This window comes from Giraffa tippelskirchi, chromosome 6 (assembly GCF_054371585.1).
Source record: "Giraffa tippelskirchi isolate mGirTip1 chromosome 6, T2T-mGirTip1v1.2.pri, whole genome shotgun sequence".
NCBI lineage: Eukaryota > Metazoa > Chordata > Mammalia > Artiodactyla > Giraffidae > Giraffa > Giraffa tippelskirchi.
The window spans coordinates 81,486,076-81,507,010 of NC_137280.1; the positions used below are offsets into that span (position 1 = coordinate 81,486,076).

The window sequence follows — 20,935 nt, forward strand, 5'->3', positions numbered from 1 at the left end:
AGACACAAAGACTCTCAGGCTCTCTGAACACACAGAAGAAAATAGGATGCAGAAGTTACACAGAAGACACAAAACCCAACTGGACTTGGCCCACCTGCTGGCTGTGCCAGTACACAGGGTGACAGTGATTTTAAAAGGTCCAACCTGTACATGTGCCACAGAAGACCGGAAACATGACAGGGAGACAAAATAATTATGGAACAAAAAGGAGCAGCATAGTGTGTGAGCAGGGTAGGAAAGGGAACTGAGAGCAGAGAGATGACAGGCAGCCACCAAATGCCAGCCCATGTGGCCACACGTGGTCTTTACCCCTGACGGTGAGTGTGGCTGAGGTCTTCTCCTGCCCGCACATGCATGAGTACTCCCCAGAATCCTTCATGCTCAGGTCACGGATCTCCAGCTCACATATGGCTCCCTCCTGCCTCAGGCTCACTCTGTCCCCGGCTCTGAGGGTCTCGAGCCCCTTCCTCCACTCCACGGGGGCCGCCTTGCTCAGCTCACAGTGCAGCTTGACTATGGCCCCTTCCACAGCCTCTTCCTTCTCCAGACCTTTTGTGAACTTGGCAGGCAGGGCTGGAGATGGTCAGAGAGACACACACACTAAATGCTCTCTGAACCCACAGATTAGATAGGTCCTGGACATCACAGAGAAGACACAAAACCCAACTGGACACAGGTCACCTGCTGGGTGTCCAGGCACACACTCTGGACTATGGCTCCCTCAGCCCAGTCCGTTCAGTGTGCTTGTGACCCCTTCCACAGACTCCACAGTTCTCACGTCTGTGAATCTAGTGGGCAGGGCAGGAGAGGTTAGAAGGTGTGGAGAACATCCAACTCTCCAGAGGTCACTGGGGGACAGGATGTGACAGGATGGAGTGAAAGACGCAGACCCCAACAGGACACAGGACAGACCCTTCAGTGACATGAGTGGTGGGAAGCAGCTCAGAGGCGTGTTTCTCATGGTTCACACAACAGCCCAGGAAGGAGGAAGGAATGTTATGGGAAGAGGGTAAGGCTGAGATGAGGAGGGAAGGTGGAACGAGTGTAGGGAGATACCATGAAGTTAATAACTGGACACCAAAACTCAGCTCTGCTTTGCTACATGTGGTACTTACCCCTAATGGTGAGGGTGGCTGAGGTCCTCTCCTGCCCGCACACACACAAATACTCCCCAGCATCCTCCACAACAAGGTCACGGATCTCCAGCTCACACACGGCTCCCTCCTGCCTCAGGCTCACTCGGTCGCCAGCTCTGAGGGTCTCGGGCCCCTTCCTCCACTCCACGGGGGCCGCCTTGCTCAGCTCACAGTGCAGTGTGACCGTGGCCCCTTCTGTGGCCTCCTTGCTTCTCAGTCTTCTTGTGAACTCAGCAGGCAGAGCTGAGGACAGTAAGACATGCAAGCATCAGAGTCTTGGGGGAATTTTGAAAGCAGGACATGACCAGATAGAGGAAAAGACACAGATGCTCACAGGACACAGGACACAGGACAGAACCTGCAGTGACACAGGAGGTGGGAAGCAGCTCGGAGGCTGGTTTCTCATAGTTCACACAACAGCCCAGGAAGGAGGAAGGAATTCTGGGGAGTCATGGGAAGAGGGTGATGCTGAGACGAGGAGGGAAGGTGGGAGGAGGGCAAGGAGATGACACGAAGTCGGTAACTGGACACCAAACCACAGCTCCGCTTGGCCACACGTGGTCTTTACCCCTGACGGTGAGTGTGGCTGAGGTTTTCTCTTGCCCGCACACACATGAATATTCTCCAGCATCCTCCACAGTCAGGTTACGCATCTCCAGCTCACACACGGCCCCATCCTGCCTCAGGATCACTCTGTCCCCAGCTCTGAGGGTCTCGGGCCCCTTCTTCCACTCCACAGGGGCTTCCTTGCTGAGCTCACAGTGGAATGTGGCCGTGGTCCCTTCCATGACCTCCTTGCTTCTCAGTCTTCCTATGAACTCAGCAGGCAGAGCTGAAACAAGGCCCAGTGGACACAACACATCACCTTCATCCTCCCACAAAGGATGAAAGGGGCAGTGTGGGACTGCACAGTGTCACATGGGCCGAGTGGCTGAAGATGCTTACCCTTTATGGTGAGCCTGGCCGATGTTATCTGGTCCCCGAAACAGCAGAAGTACTGCCCGCTGTCCTGAGGCCGCAGGTCTCGGACCACCAGCTCCAGCAAGGTCCCGTCCTGTCGCCAGCTGTACTTGCCTCCAGGCTGCAGAACCTCATCACCGCGCCGCCACTCCACGGGCCTGACCACGGATGACAGCACGCAGCGCAGGGTGGCAGCACCCCCCTCCAGCACCTCCATGTCCTTCAGGCCCTCTCGGAACTGCACTGGCCGAGCTGTGGACAGGCATGAGCTCAGTCAGTACAGCCCACACCTGCTGCCTCCCACAGGCCTCCCCTCACGGCTGAGGATGGTGGTGGAGGGCAGAACCGGCAGAGGCAGGCAGGCCCAACTCGCTGTCTGCACTGGGGACTAGTGATGGGGACCTCGAGACCTCTGCCTGTCCAGGAGGGTGAGCCAAACAGCACGAAGCAGAGAAGGTGGGGTGTTATGGGCTACATTTAATCCCCCAAATTCACCTGCTGGAGCCCTAACCCTCAGGACCAAAGAATGGAGCCGTATTTGGAGATAGGGGTCTTGAAAGAGATGATTGAGGTAAAATTAGGTCAGTAGAATGGGTCTTACTCCCATATTATTGGTGTCCTTACAAGAAATGGAAATTAGCACACAGACACACACAGAGGGATGACCAGGTGAAGACACAGGGAAAAGATGGCCATCTAGATGCCAAGGAGAAAGGCCTCCAGGGAAACCAGGCCTGCAACACCTTGATCTCAGACTTCTGGTCTCCAAACCTAGGAGACAATAAATGTCTGTCTTTTAAGCCACCCAGTCTGTGGTACTTGGTAGCCAGGCCAAGCCAACTGAGATGGAGATGAGCCAAGACAAGAGAAGGGAGACATGGCAAAGTAAGCACACAAGATGGTCACCAACGAAGTTAAAAAAAAAAGACTGCTGCTCAGAAGACCAAGAGTGGGTGACAGAAGCTTTCAGGAGCAGAAGAAACCCAGAGACAGGGTAGCCAGCGGGCAGAGTGAGATGGACGAGCTGCTGAAGATACAGGTGGACAGAAGGAGCCTTAGGACACCCTGCACCCACACAAAGAGGACAGTGAGAGTCCTGGAGTCCCCCTGGCCCTGAGCAGGATGAGGGACGTGGGTGTCAGGAGTGTGGCTGGAGGCTGCCCAGCACCCCTCTCCTGGGGCTCACCATGGACCCTGACAATGGAACTGCTCCAGGCGCCCGCGGCCTCGCACTTGTAGCGCCCACTGTCCTGCGGGGTGGTGTCAGTGATGACCAGCTGGGCCCGGCGGCCCTCATAGGTCAGCCGGCACCGGGCCGATGGCCGCAGGGGCTTCCCATCCTTGGTCCAGCACACAGGGCTGTCGGAGGCAGAAGTCTCACAGACCAGGGTCAGATCCTCCCCCTCTGTGACTGTGGCATCCGTGAGCCCCTGGGAGAAAACACTTGGCTTCTCTGCAGACAGAGAGGGATGCATAAGACTTGCAGGCTCCTGCAGGAGAAGTCCCAGGCCTTGCTACACACCAGGCAACACTCCTAGTCAGTGCCCACCCGCCCCTACACCCTCATTCTGGGCTGCAGACAGGACTGCTGGGAGAACAGGACAGGTTCCATGTGGCCCAGCCCCCATACTGACCTTGGGTTCACCTCTGCATACCATGTCTTCAGACAGCACCACTCAGTCCTGGGATCCAAGGCCCCAGCCCAAGGGAAGCCTACCATGCTTTCCTTCTCTGTGAGACCCAGGGCCTCACCCAGGATACAGCCAAGCCACTGCCTTGAAGTTGCACGCTCAGTCATACGGACTGGCCCCCACCATGCACTGGGCTCTGGGCCTGCAACCTACCTGTGACCTGCAAGGCAGCTGAGGTTCGTTGGTCACCTGCCTCAAAATGGATGATGCCTGAGTCCTTGAGCGCCAGCTGCCGCAGGGTGAGCACATGGTAGCCACCTGGCTGGGCCTCGATCTCATTGAGTTCATTGGCAGACAAGGGTGTTTTGTCCAAGAACCAGTGGACAGGCTTGTAGTCGGCAGGGGAGATGCGGCAGCAGAAGGTGGCCGAGGAGCCCTCCTGCACCTCCACGTCCTCCAGGTCCTCTGTGATGAGCACTTTCTGGCCTGCAGAGACACAAACAGGCACGTCAGGGACCCCGTGGACAGCTGCCAAGGCAAACGGGGTGCTCCTCAAGACCTGATCTGGGGTGGCTCTCAGCAGGGAGCGAGCAGATGACTTTAACAAAAAATATTAAGTGGGTCTGAGCTGAACAGCCCAAAAGCATTTGTTTTAGGCCCACCAACGAGCCCTCAATCCACCTCTTGGGTCTTTCTGCAGAGCACACAGGCAGACCCACAGCACGGCCCCTCCATCAAGCTGTGCTCCATAACATGTCTATATCCATTGTCCCTGTCACAGAAATCACTTAATGCCATTCAATTTTGTATTAACAGAAGTGTGAAAAAAAAAAAAGAGAGACATACGGCTATGATAACATTTAAATTGAATGATTTGGAGGACTGACTACATGCATTTCTAGAAAGAAAAATTTTTTTGCTGCTGTCTTAGATATGGTGAAAGCTTAAGAAATCATAAATACTGACTGGCTTCCAGATTCCTTCTGCATTCACAGGTGTCTTGAAGCTATTGCACACCAGAAAGCATAGATGGCACATTTGTTCTTGTTCTTGTTCTTGTTCAGTCCCTAAGTCATGTCTGACTCTTTGTGACCCCATGGACTGCAGCACGCCAGGCTCCTCTGTCCTCCACTATCTTCCTGAGTTTGCTCAAATTCACATCCATTGTGTCAGTGATGCTATCTATCCATTTCATCTTCTGCCACCCCCTTCTCCTTTAGCCTTCAATCTTTCTCAGCATCAGGGTCTTTTCCAATGAGTCGGCTCTTCACATCAAGTGGCCAAATACTAGAGCTTTGGCTTCAGCATCAGTCCTTCCAATGAATATTTAGAGTTGATTTCCTTTAAGATTGATTGATTTGATCTTCCTGCAGCCCAAGGGACTCTCAAGAGTCTTCTTCAGCACAATTTGAAAGCATCCATTCTTCAATGCTCAGCCATCTTAATGGTCCAAATATCACATCCGCACATGACTACTGGGAAAAATGTAGCTTTGACTGTATGGACTTTGGCAGCAAAGTGATATCTCTGCTTTTTAATATGCTGTTTAGGTTTGTCATAGCTTTCCTTCCAAGCAGCAAGTGTCTTTTAATTTCATGGCTGCAGTCACCGCCCACAATGATTTTGGAGCCCAAGGAAAGAAAATCTGTCACTTTTTCCCCTTCTATTTGCCATGAAGTGATGGGACCACATGCCATGATCTTAGTTTTGAATGTTGAGTTTTAAGCCAGATTTTTCAAACTCCTCTTTTACCCTTATCAAGAGGCTCTTTAGTCCCTCTTTGCTTTCTGCCATTAGAATGGTGTCATCTGCATATCTGAGCTTATTGATATTTCTCCCAGCAATCTTGATTCCAGCTTGTGCTTCATCCAGCCCTGGGATTTTACACGATGTACTCTGCATATAAGTTAAATAAGTAGGGTGACAATATACAATTCACTCCTTTCCCAATTTTGAACCAGTTCATTGTTCCATGTCCGGTTTTAACTGCAGCTTCTTGACCTGCATACAGGTTTCTCAGGAGACAGGTATGGTTGTCTGGTATTCCCATCTCCTTAAGAATTTTCCACAGTTTGTTGTAATCCACACAGTCAAAGGCTTTAGCATAATCAATGAAGCAGAAGTAGATGTTCTGTAATTTTCTTGCTTTCTCTATGATTCAGCGAATGTTGGCAATTTGATCTCTGGTTCCTGTGCCTTTTCTAAATTCAGCTTGTACATCTGTAAGTTCTTGGTTCACATACTGCTGAAGCCTAGCTTGAAGGATTTTGAGCATTACCTTACTGCTGCTGCTGCTTAGTTGCTTCAGTCATGTCCAACTCTATGCGACCCTATGGACTGCATCCCACCAGGCTCCTCTGTCCATGAGGATTCTTACTAGAGTGGGTTGCCACCCCCTCCTCCAAGGGATCTTTGTGACCTAGGGATCGAACCCAGATCTCCTGCATTGCAGACAGATTCTTTACCGCTGAGCCATCAGGGGAGCCCATTGTGAAATGAGTGCAACTGTATAGTAGTTTGAGCATTCTTTGGCATTGCTCTTCTTTGGGATTGGAATGAAAACCGACCTTTTCCAGTCCTGTGGCCACTGCTGAGTTTTCCAAATTTGCTGGCATATTGAGCGCAGCACTTTGACAACATTAGATGGCACATCAGGAGGGTGATTTATTCAAAAGGAGATAGGCACTGATCTCCTTATCTTTGTGTGTCAGTTGTGATTCATGAACTGACACACAAGGAAAAGGCTTTGGCAGGAAGCATTAGCCTAGCACAAGCCTGTGTATTCTGAATTTGCCCAAAGACTATATGTTGTTATTACGGTACACTCTCTTTTATAATTGTATGTTAGTCACTCGGTCGTGCCCTACTCTTTGCAACCCCAAGGACTGTAGCCTACCAGGCTTCTATGTCCATGGGATTTTCCAAGCAAGGATACTGGAATGGGTTGCCATTTCCCTCTCAAGGGGATCTTCCCAACCGAGGGATCAAACCCAAGTGTCCTGCATTGCAGGCACATTCTTTACAGACTGAGCTACCAGGGAAGCCTCACTTTTGTAACACATAAATTTATTTATTTACCATCAATTTAGCTGCATTAGGTCTTAGCATGGGGCTTCAGTAGTTGTGGCATGCAGACTTAGCTGCTCCAAGGCATGTGGGATCTTAGTTCCCCAAGCAGGGATTGAACCCACATTCCCTGCATTGCAAGGCAGATTCTCAATGACTGTACCACCAGGGAAGTCTGGACACTTGCTTTAATTGCCTTTTTAAAGTACTAACATTCACTTTAGATTAGACAGCTTCCATTGCACTAACGAAATGTTTTCACTGAGCTCAGTGGATTCACTGTGTTTCACTGAAAAAGAGGAAAAAATCAAGAGTGGGGCTTCTTTGTTATTTTCTATGGACAGATCCCGGGAAGGACAGCTGACTTCACCCTGACGCCAGCCCTGGGATCAGTAGGGCTAGACTCAACCCGGCCCTGATGCCTACTTGCCTTGCAACCTTGGACCAGCCAATAAGCCCTAGTGAAGTAGGAGAATGACAACCTTCATCCTGCCGGCCCGGTGAAAACTGCTGTTCAAACCTGAAGACATCCCTGAGCCAGTGACTCTCCACAGGGGTAGAGGAGGTACATTCATGTGTAAGTACATGCAGAGCCCATGCATGGACACATGCTGGAAGGGCTCCAGAAACATTCACCCGGCAAACAAATGCACAAAGAGACAAGGGCTGCCAACTCACTGATACAAGGCCCAGCTTCAAGACTGCCCAGGGCAACCCTCCTTGGAGATGGGGAAACCGAGGCTGAGTTAGTCCAGGGCCAGACAGAGCTCTGATCTCTGCCCACCTCCAAATCTACTTTAAACAAAGCTTATACCTGAGCACACCACAGGCCTTGAAATCTAGCGGGCAAATGAGAGCAACAGTACAGTGCCCACGCCTAACCTTTCACCAGGAGCCGAGCCTGGGACTGGGCCTGGCCAATGTCACAGGTGTAGGTGTCACTGTCTGCCTTCTCCAGGGCGCTGATGGTGAGCCGCAAGGTCAGGCCCTCCTGGCTGGGCGTGTGCTTCCCTGAGGCCTGCAGCTCTGTGAGGCCCTTGCGCCAGGTCACTGAGCCTGCGGGGCGCTCCGTCTTGCAAGTGAACGTGACTGTGCCCTTCTCCTCCACGTGTAGGTCAGCCAACGGCTCCGTGAACCTGTTTGCCTTTTCTGGTGGAGGGGCAAGAATGAATGGGAGGGTGAGGCCTGTGCAGATGCCATGCAGGTCCTCAGGACAGGAAATCATTCCCATCACAGGTGGTTCTCCTGGCCCACCCACAGATCCTCAGGGACCTGGGCGAGTCCCTTCTCTGCTGGGTGCCTCTCCCTTCCTACCTGGGACAGAACAGCTCCCGGGGGGCAGCCCCAGGCTCTCATGGGGGTTACCTTCCACTTGGAGACTGGCTGTGCTTTTGGAAGACTCCGTCTCACACGTGTATTTGCCCGAGTCTTTGAGTGAGGCTGCACGTATGACCAACGAGGCCCAAGTGCCTTCGGTGAGCAGGTCATACTTCTGACTCTTGCGAATGGCCTTCCCATCCTTCAGCCAGCGCACTGGGGTCCCCTCCTGCGACAGCTCACACCTCAGCACCACATCCTCACCCAGCATGGCCTGCTGGTCTTCCAGTGGCTTCATAATGTCAACTGACCTCTCTGGAAAGAACAGAGATGTGCCTGATAAGGCCTGGCCAGAGCTCCACCCATGACCATGGCCCTAGCCATGCCTGGGGTTAAGACAAGGCAAGCATTCAAGAGCTTCCAAGCTCTGGAGGCTGAGACCACAGAACCTACAGCTCTAAAACTTCCAACTCTGGAACCTCAGGCCCAGGGGCCTCAGAGCCCTGGAATACCAGGGGAGGACCCTGGGAAAGAGAGCTATTAGACCACAGAATCTTATGTTCTCATCACTGTTCAGAGCTCTGTAACTCAAAAAGCATGGCCATGGGCTGAGCTTTACCCATTGGCACCAAGTATTTATGCTGGAAGTAGCAGCTCATAAATTTCAATGGCAATTTCACTACCAACATGAGCCATGCACCCTGGGAGCTACCACAGCAGTTGAACCACGGACTAAAGCTTACAAATCCTGCTCCTGCCCAAAGGCTCCAGAACCTCATCCTAAAGGGTAATCCTGGTCATCCACGTAGTTCTGGATGACCAGAACCGCCCAGTACTCCAACAGATGCCTCTAGGTGCTCATCAGGGGCTGGGGAGACAGTCACTAGACACAAGTCCTTGCAGCTTCCAAGCCCAAGACCCTGGCTCCAGGCTTCCTGGGGAGTGCCCAGGCTCAGGAGCTCTCAAAGCAGCCCCTGGACACAGCCCCTTGACCTGCCCCAGCCAGTCAGTTCCCACTGCCAGCATTCACCCACCTTTGATGATGAGCGAGGCTTTGGAGGTGAGGCCCCGCACAGAGAAGACCACCTCCCCAGCGTCGCTTGGCATGGCATCTCGGATAGCTAGAGTGTACTTGCGGCCCTGGCACGTGGCACAGAAGCGGCCGGAGCTGCCCACTGTTTTCCCGCTCACTGTCCACACAGCCACATCGCCAGTGTTCTCATGAGACAGGATGCACTCGAAGCTGCAGCTCTTGCCCTCCAGCACCTCCACTGTCTTCAGCCTCTTGGTGATGCCCACGTGCAGCTCTGTGGGCCATGGGAGACAGCTGTCATGCTGGCTGGGCCCACAGAGGCCTGCCCCACGAGACAGGCACCGTCAAGCCGATAGCAGCGTCAGGCCAGACCCCAGGAGGGGGCACACCTCTGGTTGGCCTGCATAGCCCCCCTCTCTAACCCTACTCCCAGGAGGCCTGCTGCCTCTCTCAGCAAGCGTCCTCTTGGCCTCCTGCTGTCCACACCCTGGCAGTTAGATGGCTGACGGCCGTGAGTTGCAACCAGGGTGACTCCTTTCACATTTGCTAGAGAGTAACGTGGAGAGAATAAGCACCACTCAGTTGCCACCAGCTTATACGCTCCATAAAAAGAACAGCTTCCCCAAATGAAGGGGAATCCAGCTCTAAGACAAACTCACCACACCACCCTTCCCCTTCGTGTCTCATCACAAACTGGCCAGACCATCAGGGACCAGCCAGGGGGTCACTGGGCAACATGCCTGCCAAACACGTAAGAGAGGAAAGGACTAGGGGAATGGAGTTAGGACAGAGACATACACGGGACATCAGGTACCCATCAGGAAGCATGCCCAGACTGGAAGGAGCCTGGGAAAAGAAAGGTGACCTGCCCACAAGCCACCTTCACCAGGCGGCGCCGTGGCCTGGGAGTCCTCCTGGGGCACCCCCCGCCTGACATCGCAGCCTCTCCCACGCACCACCCTCCTGATGCCTCTCTCTGGGGACCCTGTGCCTGCCCACACATCCCCGGGTGCAGAGGGAAGTCTCCAGCCTCTGCTGGGACTCAGTCAAGCAGGGCCAGTCTGTCTCCCAGGCTTTGCTCTGTTGCCTATTACCCCTGGCCCACCTGCCTGCACCTGGGCCTTCTAAGACCCTGTCAAGCCCACTCCTTCAGGAGTCTGACCTGATCTCTCCAGGCTCAGCAGAGCAGACCCTGGTCTCCGAGAATGGGCAGGTCCCCTGAGCACAGGCACTCCCACGCCCTGAGCCACACCCCCAGTGCCCTGGCCCCACCATCTGGAGCTGGCCGCAGCACGCACCATGCACGCTGACACGGGCACGGGTCTCCTCAGTGCCCACGTTGCAGGTGTACAGGCCGGCATCATCCTGACTCAGGTTGTGCACCACGAGGCCTCGCATGCCCGCCGCGTGCAGGAAGTCATACTTGTCACTGGGGTCCAATGCCACGCCGTCCTTCCGCCACACCACCTGGGCGTGGTGGTCAGATACCTCGCACTGCAAGGCCAGTGTGCCCCGCTCCTCTGCAGACACATCATCCAATGCCTTCAGGAACACCACCGGCTTCTCTGCAGGAAGAGTGTGGGCGACTTAGGGGACGCACTGCCGCCTCAGGCCCTCTGGGGAAAGGGTGCGTGTCCCAAGGGTCCCCACGCGCCACACAGAGCCACCTCACCTTTGACCACCAGGTGGGCGGAGGCCGTAACCTTGGGGGAGGAGATGCACACGGTGCCCCTGTCAGCCTGCCGGACCCGCTTCAGCACCAGGGTGTGGCGGCGGCCCTCGTGGGTGATCTCGTGGAAGCTGTCGTTATACAGTGGTGTCCCATTGAGCAACCACTCCACTTTTTCATCCTCGTGCGACAGCTCGCAGGAGAAGCAGGCACAGCCCTCCTCTGGGACCTCCACGTCCTCCAGCGGCTGCGTCACCGTCACCTTCCGTTCTGCCAGGAGCATGAGGCAGCTTCAGCGTGACCGCCACTGCTGCCTCCTCTAGACACCCTCGGGGGCCCCACACCCCTCACTCTCTACCTTCCGCAGTGACCTCCTAGAGACCCTTGGGGGCCCCACGCCCCCTCTCTCTCCACCTTCCACAGTGACCTCCTAGAGACCCTCGGGGGCCCCACGTCCCCTCTCTCTCCACCTTCCACAGTGACCTCCTAGAGACCCTCGGGGGCCCCATGCCCCCTCTCTCTCCACCTTCCACAGTGATCTCCTAGAGACCCTCGGGGGCCCCACACCCCCTCTCTCTCTACCTTCCACAGTGACCTCTGCGCTGCTCTGGGCACTGCCGGCCTGGCACCGGTAGACACCAGCATCCGCAGGGGTGAGCCGCAAGACACGCAGCTCCGCCATGTGGCCCTCCAGCCTCATCTTGAACTTGCTGGAAGGCGCCAGGGGCGTCTCCTCCTTGTACCACTGCACAGCTTTGGGGGGAGGCTTGAAGTCACAGGACAGGACGACAGACTGCAGCTCACGCCCCACCTTGGGCTCCAGGGGCCGTGTGAGCACCACGGGAATGTCTGCGGCGGGAGGAAGAGGGAAGCAGGCATACAATGAGCCAGACCACGAGGCCGGAACCCCTGCCCCTGCCCAGGCCCCCTCCACCCTCAGCTGAGCCACAGGGCAGTGCCCTCTCACCCGAGACCACCAGGGAGGCGGTGGAGCGTGATTTGCCAATGGTGAAGTGCACCGGCCCCGTCATGGTGGAGCAGGTGCGCCGCAACGTCAGTCGATGCACTGTGCCCTCCTGCTCTATCCCCACGTCAGCCCCCGCCTGCAGCACCGTCCTTCCCAGGAGCCACTTGGGGGGCCGCACCGAGGGGATGGAGGTCTCACACTCGAACCAGGCGGGGGCGGGCTCCATCACTGTCACATCCTGCAGGCCCCGCACGACCACAATGGACTGCTCTGTGGATGAGAGCCAGTCACCCGGGCAGTCCCGCGGGAGGGTCATGAGCCGTGCCCCACTCCCCCACCTCTGCAGGGTTTGCTCCTGGGAACAGACCCTCTCGGGCACACTCACATCCTCCTGGGAGCACCCCAAGGCCACCAGTCGGGCCCTCCTCAGAGCTGTATGCTCAGTCGCTGCAGCTGTGTCCAGCTCTGTGCAACCCTATGGACTGAAGCCCGCCAGGCTCCTCTGTCCATGGGAGTCTCCAGGCAAGAATACTGGAGCGGGTTGCCATGCCCTCCTCCAGGCAATCTTCCCAACCCAGGGGTCGAACCCATGTCTCTTACGTCTCCTGCATTGGCAGGTGGGTTCTTTACCACTAGTGCCACCTGGGAAGCCCAAGTCTCCAAGTGCCACAGGCCACAACCCCTCTCCTGGGGAAAAAAGGAACAGCTTCACCCAGCCCTGCCCAAACCTTCTACGAAGAACTGTGCACTGGTCTTCACATCACCAGCATCGCACGTGTAGGTGTCTTCATCCTCGGGCTGGACGGTGTTGATGACCAGCTTGCGGTAAAGGCCATCACTGACCATCTCGTACTTGGCCCCAGGATGCAGCTCCACGCTACCCTTGAACCACCGCACCTGGGCACTGGCCCTTGACATCTGGCACTCGAGCACGCCGCGGTGCTTCTCCATCGCGATCTTATCCCGCAGCGGGCGGAGGATGGACACAGGCAGCTCTGGAGGTACACCCCACGGGGTCAGAGTGGGCACACAGCGAGCCCAAACCCACCAGCCAAACTGGGACCCCACGCTCAGGCTATAAAGAGCCCAGACAACCTGCCCACCAGAGCCAGCAGGCAGCAAGGCAGAGTCTCCCCTTTGGGCTGGCCTGGGACGTGCTGCTCACCTCTGACCACAACGACAGAGCACACACCCACACACCTGCTATCGTCCAGTGGGCCCTTGGCATGTGTGTGTCTGCCCCACCTCAACACCCCATCCATCCTCTTGCCACACAGTCTTACTCTCACCCTGCACACCCGAGTCCACTGCACCCTGTCCTCACCATATGTATCCAAGCACGCCAGGCCCCCTACCCCCAGCCTGTTCCCAGGCCCTTTCTCCCTCCTGCCCCACCGTCACCTTGACTATCACCAAGGTCACCAGGTAAAAGGCTGGTATGCTCACCTCCTGCCGGGGCCTCACACCCTTTCTCTCCAGCATTCGCTGAGGTCCCAGGAGGGAGAATTTACTGGTAACTACATTTTAAACAAAGAAGGAGACCCCAAGACTGCCTCCCCTAGTCCACTTTCTTCTTGATGAGGAGGGAACACCCCTTTCCCTCCTCCGGGGTCATTTCTAACTTCATTCTGGGAAGGACCCCAGAACAAAGACAACTGGCCTTCCAGCCCTGTAAGACTCAGCACGTGGGCTTGTTCACACAGACACTGTCCAGCCCATGCCTTGTCCGGGGCTCCCATTACCTTTTACTCGAAGCTGGGCTCGCGATTCTGCATTTTCTGCTACAAACTTGATTTCCCCTGCATCTTCCACCAGGACCCTCCGATAGATGAGAATGTATGTCCTTCCTGGGAACAAAGCCCACTCGGCACTAAAGGGCAGGGTGGCCCGGGGACAGGGAGGGGTGACCTGGGGGCAGGAAGTGGGGAGAACGCCTGCTGTGGCCCCCACACTGTTCCTGTCTCACCTTCCTGGCGGATCCTCACGTTGTCACTGGGCCGGAGCTTACTGTCCTCCCAGAACCACTGCGCAGGCACCTCATCGTGGGAGACCTCGCAGGAGAAGGTGGCAGCCTCTTTCTCCATCACTTCCATGTCCTCCAGAGGCCTCACAATCTGCACATTCCGGCCTGGGGCACACAGCAGGCCCCGCTACACCCTGAGCCACAGACCTCCTATCTGACCACCACCCCCGGCCCAGCTTGCTGACCAGAGGGCCAGGCACCTGCTGGGGGATGCAGCAGGGGCCCAAGAGGTCCTTGCCCCCACCTGTCCAGCCCTCACCTTGCACCTTCAGGGAGGCAGAGCTCTGAGCATCATGGGCATCACACACATACACGCCCTGGTCTCCAAGCTCACATCGGTAAATGACGAGACTCCTGCAGGCCCCCTGGGCCATCATGCCCATGGTCTTGCTTACCCGCAGCTCCACATTGTCCTGTGAAGGAATGAGGCCAGGTCAAGGGCTGGAACTGCCCAGCAGAGTGGTCTGACACTTGCCCACCCCTGGTGAGAGGCAAGAAGGGGCAAAGGAGTTCACACGCACCTTCAGCCAGCGCACGTCCACATTGGGGCGTGAGAGCTCACAGTCCAGGGCCACCCTTTCCTTCTCTGTGGCCACCACGTCCTGCAGAGGGCGGATGAACTTCACAGGCAGCTCTGGGAAGACAGGAAGGAAATGCTGAGAAGCAGGGCCTCTGCGCGGGGACAGGGTCTGAACTGGCTGGAATCACTCAGCTGGTTTTAGGAAGGAGTTCCCCCACCTACGATGCCCCACCTGCATCCCTGGCACCGTAGGGACGGGGCGGGCACTCTGGAGTGAGTTCTGCCCCACCTATGAGCACCCACCAGTGATGACCAGATGAGCAGAGGTGTGCACGCCCTCTGCCCTGAAGGCCACCAAGCCACCGTCCTGCCTCTGCAGCCGTGACAGCGTGAGGGTGTGGGTGGGGCCGTGCACCGCCAGCTGGCAGTTGGGTCCCGGCTGGAGCCGAAGACCGTCTCGAGTCCAGTTGCCCTCCACGTCAGCGTGGGACAGCTCTACTTCCATAGTGGCCGTGCCCTGCTCCTGCGCCTCCACGGCCTGCAGGCCCCGCACGAGCCGGACCTGGCGCACTACGGGGCAAACAAGGGGAAGGATGAGCCACTGCAGCAAGACCCTAGCCCTCAGGCCAGCCCCTGTCACTGCCCCAGGGAGCCTCACGGTGTCCTGGAAGGGAGGTCTCCCCTCCCTCACTGCCTCCCCCTCCTCCCCAGCCCCTGCCAACTGCAGGGTCTTCTTCCCTTTTCCCCCTTTCACAAGGCCCTGCCCCCAGACGGAGATCCCCTCTCCTCCTACGCTCTCTACCTCCTCAATGCTCAACCCTCAGACCAAGCTCGCTTAGCTGCTCACTTTCCACAGTCAGCTTGGCCTGTGTCTTATCGTCTGGTGTCTCGCAGCCGTAGAAGCCACGGTCAGCGAAACCCACACCATGGAGAACCAGACGGTGACTTGCGCCCTCAGCACGGATTTCCACTTTCTCGCCCGACGCGAGTGCTACAGCATTGCGTGTCCACTTGACCTCCGGCCACGGCCGCGTCAGCTCCACCTCCATAGTCACTGAGCTCAGCTCCTCCACGGTCTGTGGCTCCAGCTTCTTTCTGAACAACACTGGAGCCTCTGGAGTCATGAGAGAAGGAGATCACAAGAGCCACTGTTTCCTCTCAGAAAAGCAAGGCAGAGGGACCCTGCCCCTGACCCCCAGCCAGCAGAGCTGCCCTCCATCACATTCTGACTCTGAATTAGGGAAGGCCTTGGCCATACTCAGGGCCCAGCTGCACATGTGCGCAGGTATGATTTCATGGATGGATAACAGCACTTCAGCTGGAGGAAGGCATGGCAACCCACTCCAGTATTTTTGCCTGGAGAATCCCTTGGACAGAGAAGCCTGACAGGCTACCATCCATGGGGTCACAAAGAGTCGAACACGACTGAGCGAGTGCACACACACACAACCACACTTCAGGAGGGCTTCTTCTTCCCCAGTCCCCCTTGCACCTACTCTTCTGCTCTTCTGAACAACCTCCTGCCATGCCCATAAGAGCCTGGAACTCCTAAGTGCGGCTGGTGAGCAGAAGCATCGGGACACAGAGAGCTCTTGAGACAGGCAGACTCCGAGCCCCCAGACCAGCTGCACCAGAGTCCCTGTTCAACTAGGCCCTGGGTGCACCACATCAAGGAAGAGAAATGTTTGAGGAGTCCTCCCAGACTCAGGTTGTGCCAGGGGCAGAAGTGAACCTACCCATATTACTCCCTTCCTCAAGAACATGAGATGGCTTGGCTCCCCTGGGGTAAAGTTCTGGCTCTCCCCACGCAACCTGGCTTCAGTGAGCAAAGCGCATCCCCATCACATGCATATGCTTGCCCACCTTGTCACCTCCCTCACCTCTGGGCTCAGTCAGGGTCCTTTCCTCTAGGAAGACTCCCTGGATCACGACCTCCACCCACTCTCCCACCAGGTGTCCACTGCAAGAGTTTACCATCTCCCCTTCAGAGCAGGTGCCTGGCCCCGTGGTCCCACTCTGCAGCTGACAAACCCACGTCCTCCGAAGTCAGCCCAAGGAGCTGGGTCCAGGCTGGCAGCAGGGTGTGTCAGTATAGCCACCTTGGAACCAGCTCACTAGGAGAAGCTGGCTACAAGAAGCTGTGGCGCCCTCCCTGCTGCCCCACAAGCTCACCTCGGACCCGGAGGGCAGCCGTGGACTCAATGCCCTCAGCCTCCGCAGTGACCTGGCCGGCATCCTCCAGGGACAGGCTTAAGATGGTCAGGCTATGGCTGGCACCCTTTTGCGATATGAGAAACTTCTCGCCGGACTGTAGTTGGACACCATCTCGGAACCATGTAACCGCCACATCGCTGGGGGTCACCACACACTGGAAAGTGGCCTCACACCCCTCCTCTGCAACCACTGCGCTCAGCCCAGACGTGAACTTGACCACGCGGGGTACTGTGGACAGGGGCTCCACTTGAGATACAGACAGCATAGGCAGGGTCTCCCCCTCTTGCAGACTCCACAGAAGGACACCTCTTCCAGGAAGCCTCCCAAGAATGCTCCGCCAAGCCACCCACCCTCCCAGGCGACCCAGCCCGCGGACCTGGCACGCGCATACCAATAACGGTGAGCATGGCGCTGGTGTGGTCGTCGCGGCTCTCACACACGTACTCCCCTGCATCCTCTGCCCTCAGGCCCGACACCGTGAGCGAGCGCTGAAGCCCCACAGCTGCCATCTGGAAGCGTTTGCCGGACCGGAGTTGCGTGCTTCCGTGGCGCCACACCACCTCAGCCTGCGCAGGGCTCAGCTCACAGACCAGCATCACCGTGCCGCCCAGATCCCCGCTCACAGGCTCCAGGGGACGGCAAAACTTGGCAGCCACCTCTAGGGGAGGGAAGGGGACGTCAACCTGGCGGGGTTCAGGCCGCAGGACCAGCTCCGAGTGGCCTGGTTGCACGCCCTGAGCCCCACCCGGTCTCCACTCCAGGATGCTGCCAACAAGGGGTTCCCAGAGGACCACCCTGTGGAGCCACTCACCTTCCACCTGCACGGGGAAGTCCTGCCCCTCTGCACCCACGCGGCAGCTGTAGACTGCACTGTCCAGGGGCTGTGCACCACGCATGGTCAGGGTGTGGGTGTCCCCCAGGCTGGTCATCTCATGCCGCTTGCTACGGCGAATCTCCACACCATCTTTGAACCACGTCACCGTGGCCACAGAGGGCGTGGCCAGAGTGGCTGTCAGGACAATGTCCTCGTGTTCCCTGACCACCAGTGGTTTCCTGCGTCTGGGTTTCTCTGGGGCCGGGGGCTCAAACTCCGGCTCTGGGTGGGAGAATAACAAAGGAGCATTAGAGAGGGGACCCTCTCATCCTTGGCCTGAATCCCATCCCCACTCCAGGCCACGTGGAGGGGGAAGACTTGAAATGAAACTGCCTAGGCTGTCCGCCTCTCCACCGCTGCCTCTCTGGCTCAGCAAGCCAGAGAGTGACTCATCAGGGCCACACTCCGCCTGCCAGGTACCATCCAGGCTCCCGGGGCAGTGCAGGGCAGCAAGGAGGCGCCACCTGGGACCACAGGCCCGGGGGCCCCAAGCTCTGTCCACCAAGAGCTCGGAGTCCAGGATCCCTGCCCCACCTCAAGGGGAGATGGGCCCCACGAGCAGCTAAGGCAAGGAAAGCAGGACACATAATGACCCTGATGCAGCCTGGGGCTGGGCCAGAATTCCAGAAGAGCAGGAGGGAGCGGGGCCAGGGAGGGCAGCAGAGGAGGATAATCTCAGTAGAGGAAGCCCCCTGTGGGAAGGGGAGAGACCAGGCAAAGACTGAGAGGTGTGAAATAGCCTGAGTACCTCCAGCAGCCAAGCATGGGGCAAAGGCCAGGGCTGAGAATGGGGGAGAGGGAGGCCCTGGGAGGGGGCCTAAGAAGGTCTCTGGGAGGACTGATCCCGGGGACCACCTGGCTGCTGGATCAGATGCCAGAGCCACAGCTGGGGACAGAGACGGTGTCAATGAGCTCAGGACTCTGAAACCCAGCAGCAAGAGGGACAGGAGCAAGCAGGCAATACATCCGCTTGGCTCAGGCCCAGGACAGAATGGGTATCTGAGCAGAGGCCAACACAACAGGCTGACCTAAATACAGCTGGACGGTCAGGGGCCCAAGCCACAGACAGGGGCTCCAGACCCAGTGAAGGCAGATATGTTCAAGGCCAGAAGTTCCCCAGAGCAGGGCTCCACAGCTGCCCAGGAAGACTTAATATGGGAATAGTGCCTCCTGCCAACCACAGACACAGAATGGCCATTTCAACAGATTACAGGCTTTCGCAGCCTGCAGATGGCTGAGAAAGCCTCTGAGGCAGGTTTCATGCTGGGAAAGGTATGGATGTGGTGGAGAGAAGCAGGAATCTGGAGAAGCAGATGTCAAGAGTGTCCTGGACTTGGGGCTGTGGCAGGCATCCTGCAACTCAAGGACCTTGCCAGGGGACAGAGCCCTGGAGCTGACTGCATCTGTGGAGAACCCAGCTGAGGACCCCATGTCCCAGCATGTCCCCGTACTCATGTCCCCCACCCTGCCGGAGATGTGCTCATTTCCCCCAGTTTGCAGGTGCTCACTCCCTCCACTCAACCCTGGCACCCACCTGTGACGTCCAGGTGGAAGGAGACCTTCTGGCCCCCGGCCTCGCAGCTGTACTCCCCGGCGTCCGCCTTGCCCGCCTGCTGCACCACCAGCTGCCGGGTGCAGCCCATGGCCTCCACAGTCACTTTTGAGCTTGAACTCAGCTTCTTCCCATCCTTGTACCACGTCACCTCGGTCTGGGCCTGGGCCACCTCGCAGCTCAGCGTGGTGCGGGCTCCTGCCTTGGCCTGTACCTCCCTGTACACTGCCTGCTCCTTGGCAAACAGCACCACAGGCTCTGCAGACAAGGAAGGATGCACAGGGTCAAAGACACCATCCAAGACAGGAATCCAGCAGTATGGAAAGAAGGCCTGGGCAGATAGAAAGGGGGACTGGACACTGCTCCAGGCTCTGTGTTGGGCCACAAGTGCCCGCAATTTATCTATACATTCTGTGCATGCTGTTCCAAGTGGGGACTCTGTGAAAGATTTCTTCCCTGCACATATTCCTCTAGGAAAGGAGCTGTGGGATCAGGATGCATGTGCCCCTCACCCTTCCTAGATGACACAGTCTTTCTCACATGACTGTACAGAGAACATCCCCACCCACAGTGCAGGAGAGTTCACGCTCCATGCTCTTAGTGCTGTCAACTGGTGGCGAGCCAGTAGGGAGCATCGTTGTACTTCCTGAGCTTTCTTTTGCACAGTCCTAATGACTTCCAAAGTGAAGCACCATTTCTGATCTTTTTGGCTTTTGGTGTTTGCCCTTCTGCAGTATCACTGCCAAACTTTTACCCCATTATCAGTAGCATTGTCTGTCTTTTTCTTTTTCATTTTCAGGAGCTCTTCATATATTTATATTAAAACTTTGACAATTATGGGTGTGTCAATATTTTCTCCATCTTTGCCACTTGCTTCTTTATTGTTTATGTGTCTTCTGTTGACATAAAGTTCTGAGTTTTAACACCGGCAAGTATGTCAATTGTCCTTTTTGCGACCCTCTTACACTGTTTGTGGGAATGCAAACTAGTACAGCCACTATGGAGAAAAGCGTGAATATTCCTTAAAAAACTGGGAATAGAACTGCCATATGACCCAGCAATCCCACTGCTGGGCATACACTGTTTACAATAGCTAGGACACCTGATGCAAAGAACTGACTCATTGGAAAAGACCCTCATTCTGGGAAAGATTGAAGGCAGGAGGAGAAGGGGATGACAAAGGATGAGATGGTTGGATGGCATCACCAACTCGATGGACACGAGTTTGAGCAAGCTCTGGTAATTGGTTATGGAGAGGGAAGCCTGGTGTGCTGCAGTCCATGGGATCACAAAGAGTTGGACGCATCTGAGTGACTGAACTGAACTGAGGATATGGAAGCAACCTAGATGTCCACTGGCAGATGAATAGATAAGGGAGATGTGGTACATATACACAATGGAAAAATATTCGCTATAAAAAGGAATGCATTTGAGTCAGTTCTAATTAGGTGGATGAAACTGGAGCCTGTTATGCAGAGGGGAAGTAAGTCAGAAAGAGAAACACAAATACAGTATACTGATGCATGTATGTGGAATTTAGAAAGATGGTAACAGCGATCCTATGTGCAAGGCAGCAAAAGACACACAGATGAAAAGACTTTTGGACTCAGTGGGAGAAGGTGAGTGTGGAAAGATTTGAGAGAACAGCATTGAAACATGTATATTATCATATGCGAAATAGATGACCAGTGCAAGTTCAATGCATGAAGCAGGGCACTCAAAGCCGGTGGCTCTGGGACAACCCAGAGGGATGGGGTGGGGAGGGAGGTGGGAGTGGGGTTCAGGATGGGGGGAACACATGTGCACCCGTGGCTGATTAATGTCAATGCATGGCAAAAACCACCAGAATATTGTAAAGTAAGTATCCTCCAATTAAAATTAATTAATTTAAAAAATGTATCTTTTGTGATTAGTATATTTATATACTGCTTAAATCTTTTATTACCATCAGGTCATTAAATAATCTATATTAG

General features: G+C 55.9%; 1 protein-coding gene across 2 annotated transcripts in view; it reads right to left on the reverse strand.

Annotated features, from left to right (window-relative positions):
• Window positions 1-20,935, reverse strand: part of OBSCN (obscurin, cytoskeletal calmodulin and titin-interacting RhoGEF) — a 237,167-nt gene that overhangs the window by 80,648 nt on the left and 135,584 nt on the right. For both annotated transcript variants that reach the window (XM_081497755.1, XM_081497754.1), the window contains exons 22-45: window positions 18,945-19,220; window positions 17,348-17,632; window positions 16,928-17,194; window positions 16,495-16,764; window positions 15,170-15,436; window positions 14,626-14,892; window positions 14,324-14,436; window positions 14,062-14,215; window positions 13,746-13,907; window positions 13,522-13,626; window positions 12,508-12,774; window positions 11,780-12,049; window positions 11,395-11,661; window positions 10,816-11,082; window positions 10,442-10,708; window positions 9,145-9,417; window positions 8,159-8,425; window positions 7,676-7,942; window positions 3,941-4,213; window positions 3,283-3,549; window positions 2,082-2,348; window positions 1,705-1,968; window positions 1,116-1,379; window positions 310-573 (exon numbers count right to left, since the gene is read on the reverse strand). In XM_081497755.1, the coding sequence (XP_081353881.1) occupies window positions 310-573; window positions 1,116-1,379; window positions 1,705-1,968; window positions 2,082-2,348; window positions 3,283-3,549; window positions 3,941-4,213; window positions 7,676-7,942; window positions 8,159-8,425; window positions 9,145-9,417; window positions 10,442-10,708; window positions 10,816-11,082; window positions 11,395-11,661; window positions 11,780-12,049; window positions 12,508-12,774; window positions 13,522-13,626; window positions 13,746-13,907; window positions 14,062-14,215; window positions 14,324-14,436; window positions 14,626-14,892; window positions 15,170-15,436; window positions 16,495-16,764; window positions 16,928-17,194; window positions 17,348-17,632; window positions 18,945-19,220 (5,910 nt within the window). The remainder of the gene's footprint in view (window positions 1-309; window positions 574-1,115; window positions 1,380-1,704; window positions 1,969-2,081; window positions 2,349-3,282; window positions 3,550-3,940; window positions 4,214-7,675; window positions 7,943-8,158; window positions 8,426-9,144; window positions 9,418-10,441; window positions 10,709-10,815; window positions 11,083-11,394; window positions 11,662-11,779; window positions 12,050-12,507; window positions 12,775-13,521; window positions 13,627-13,745; window positions 13,908-14,061; window positions 14,216-14,323; window positions 14,437-14,625; window positions 14,893-15,169; window positions 15,437-16,494; window positions 16,765-16,927; window positions 17,195-17,347; window positions 17,633-18,944; window positions 19,221-20,935) is intronic.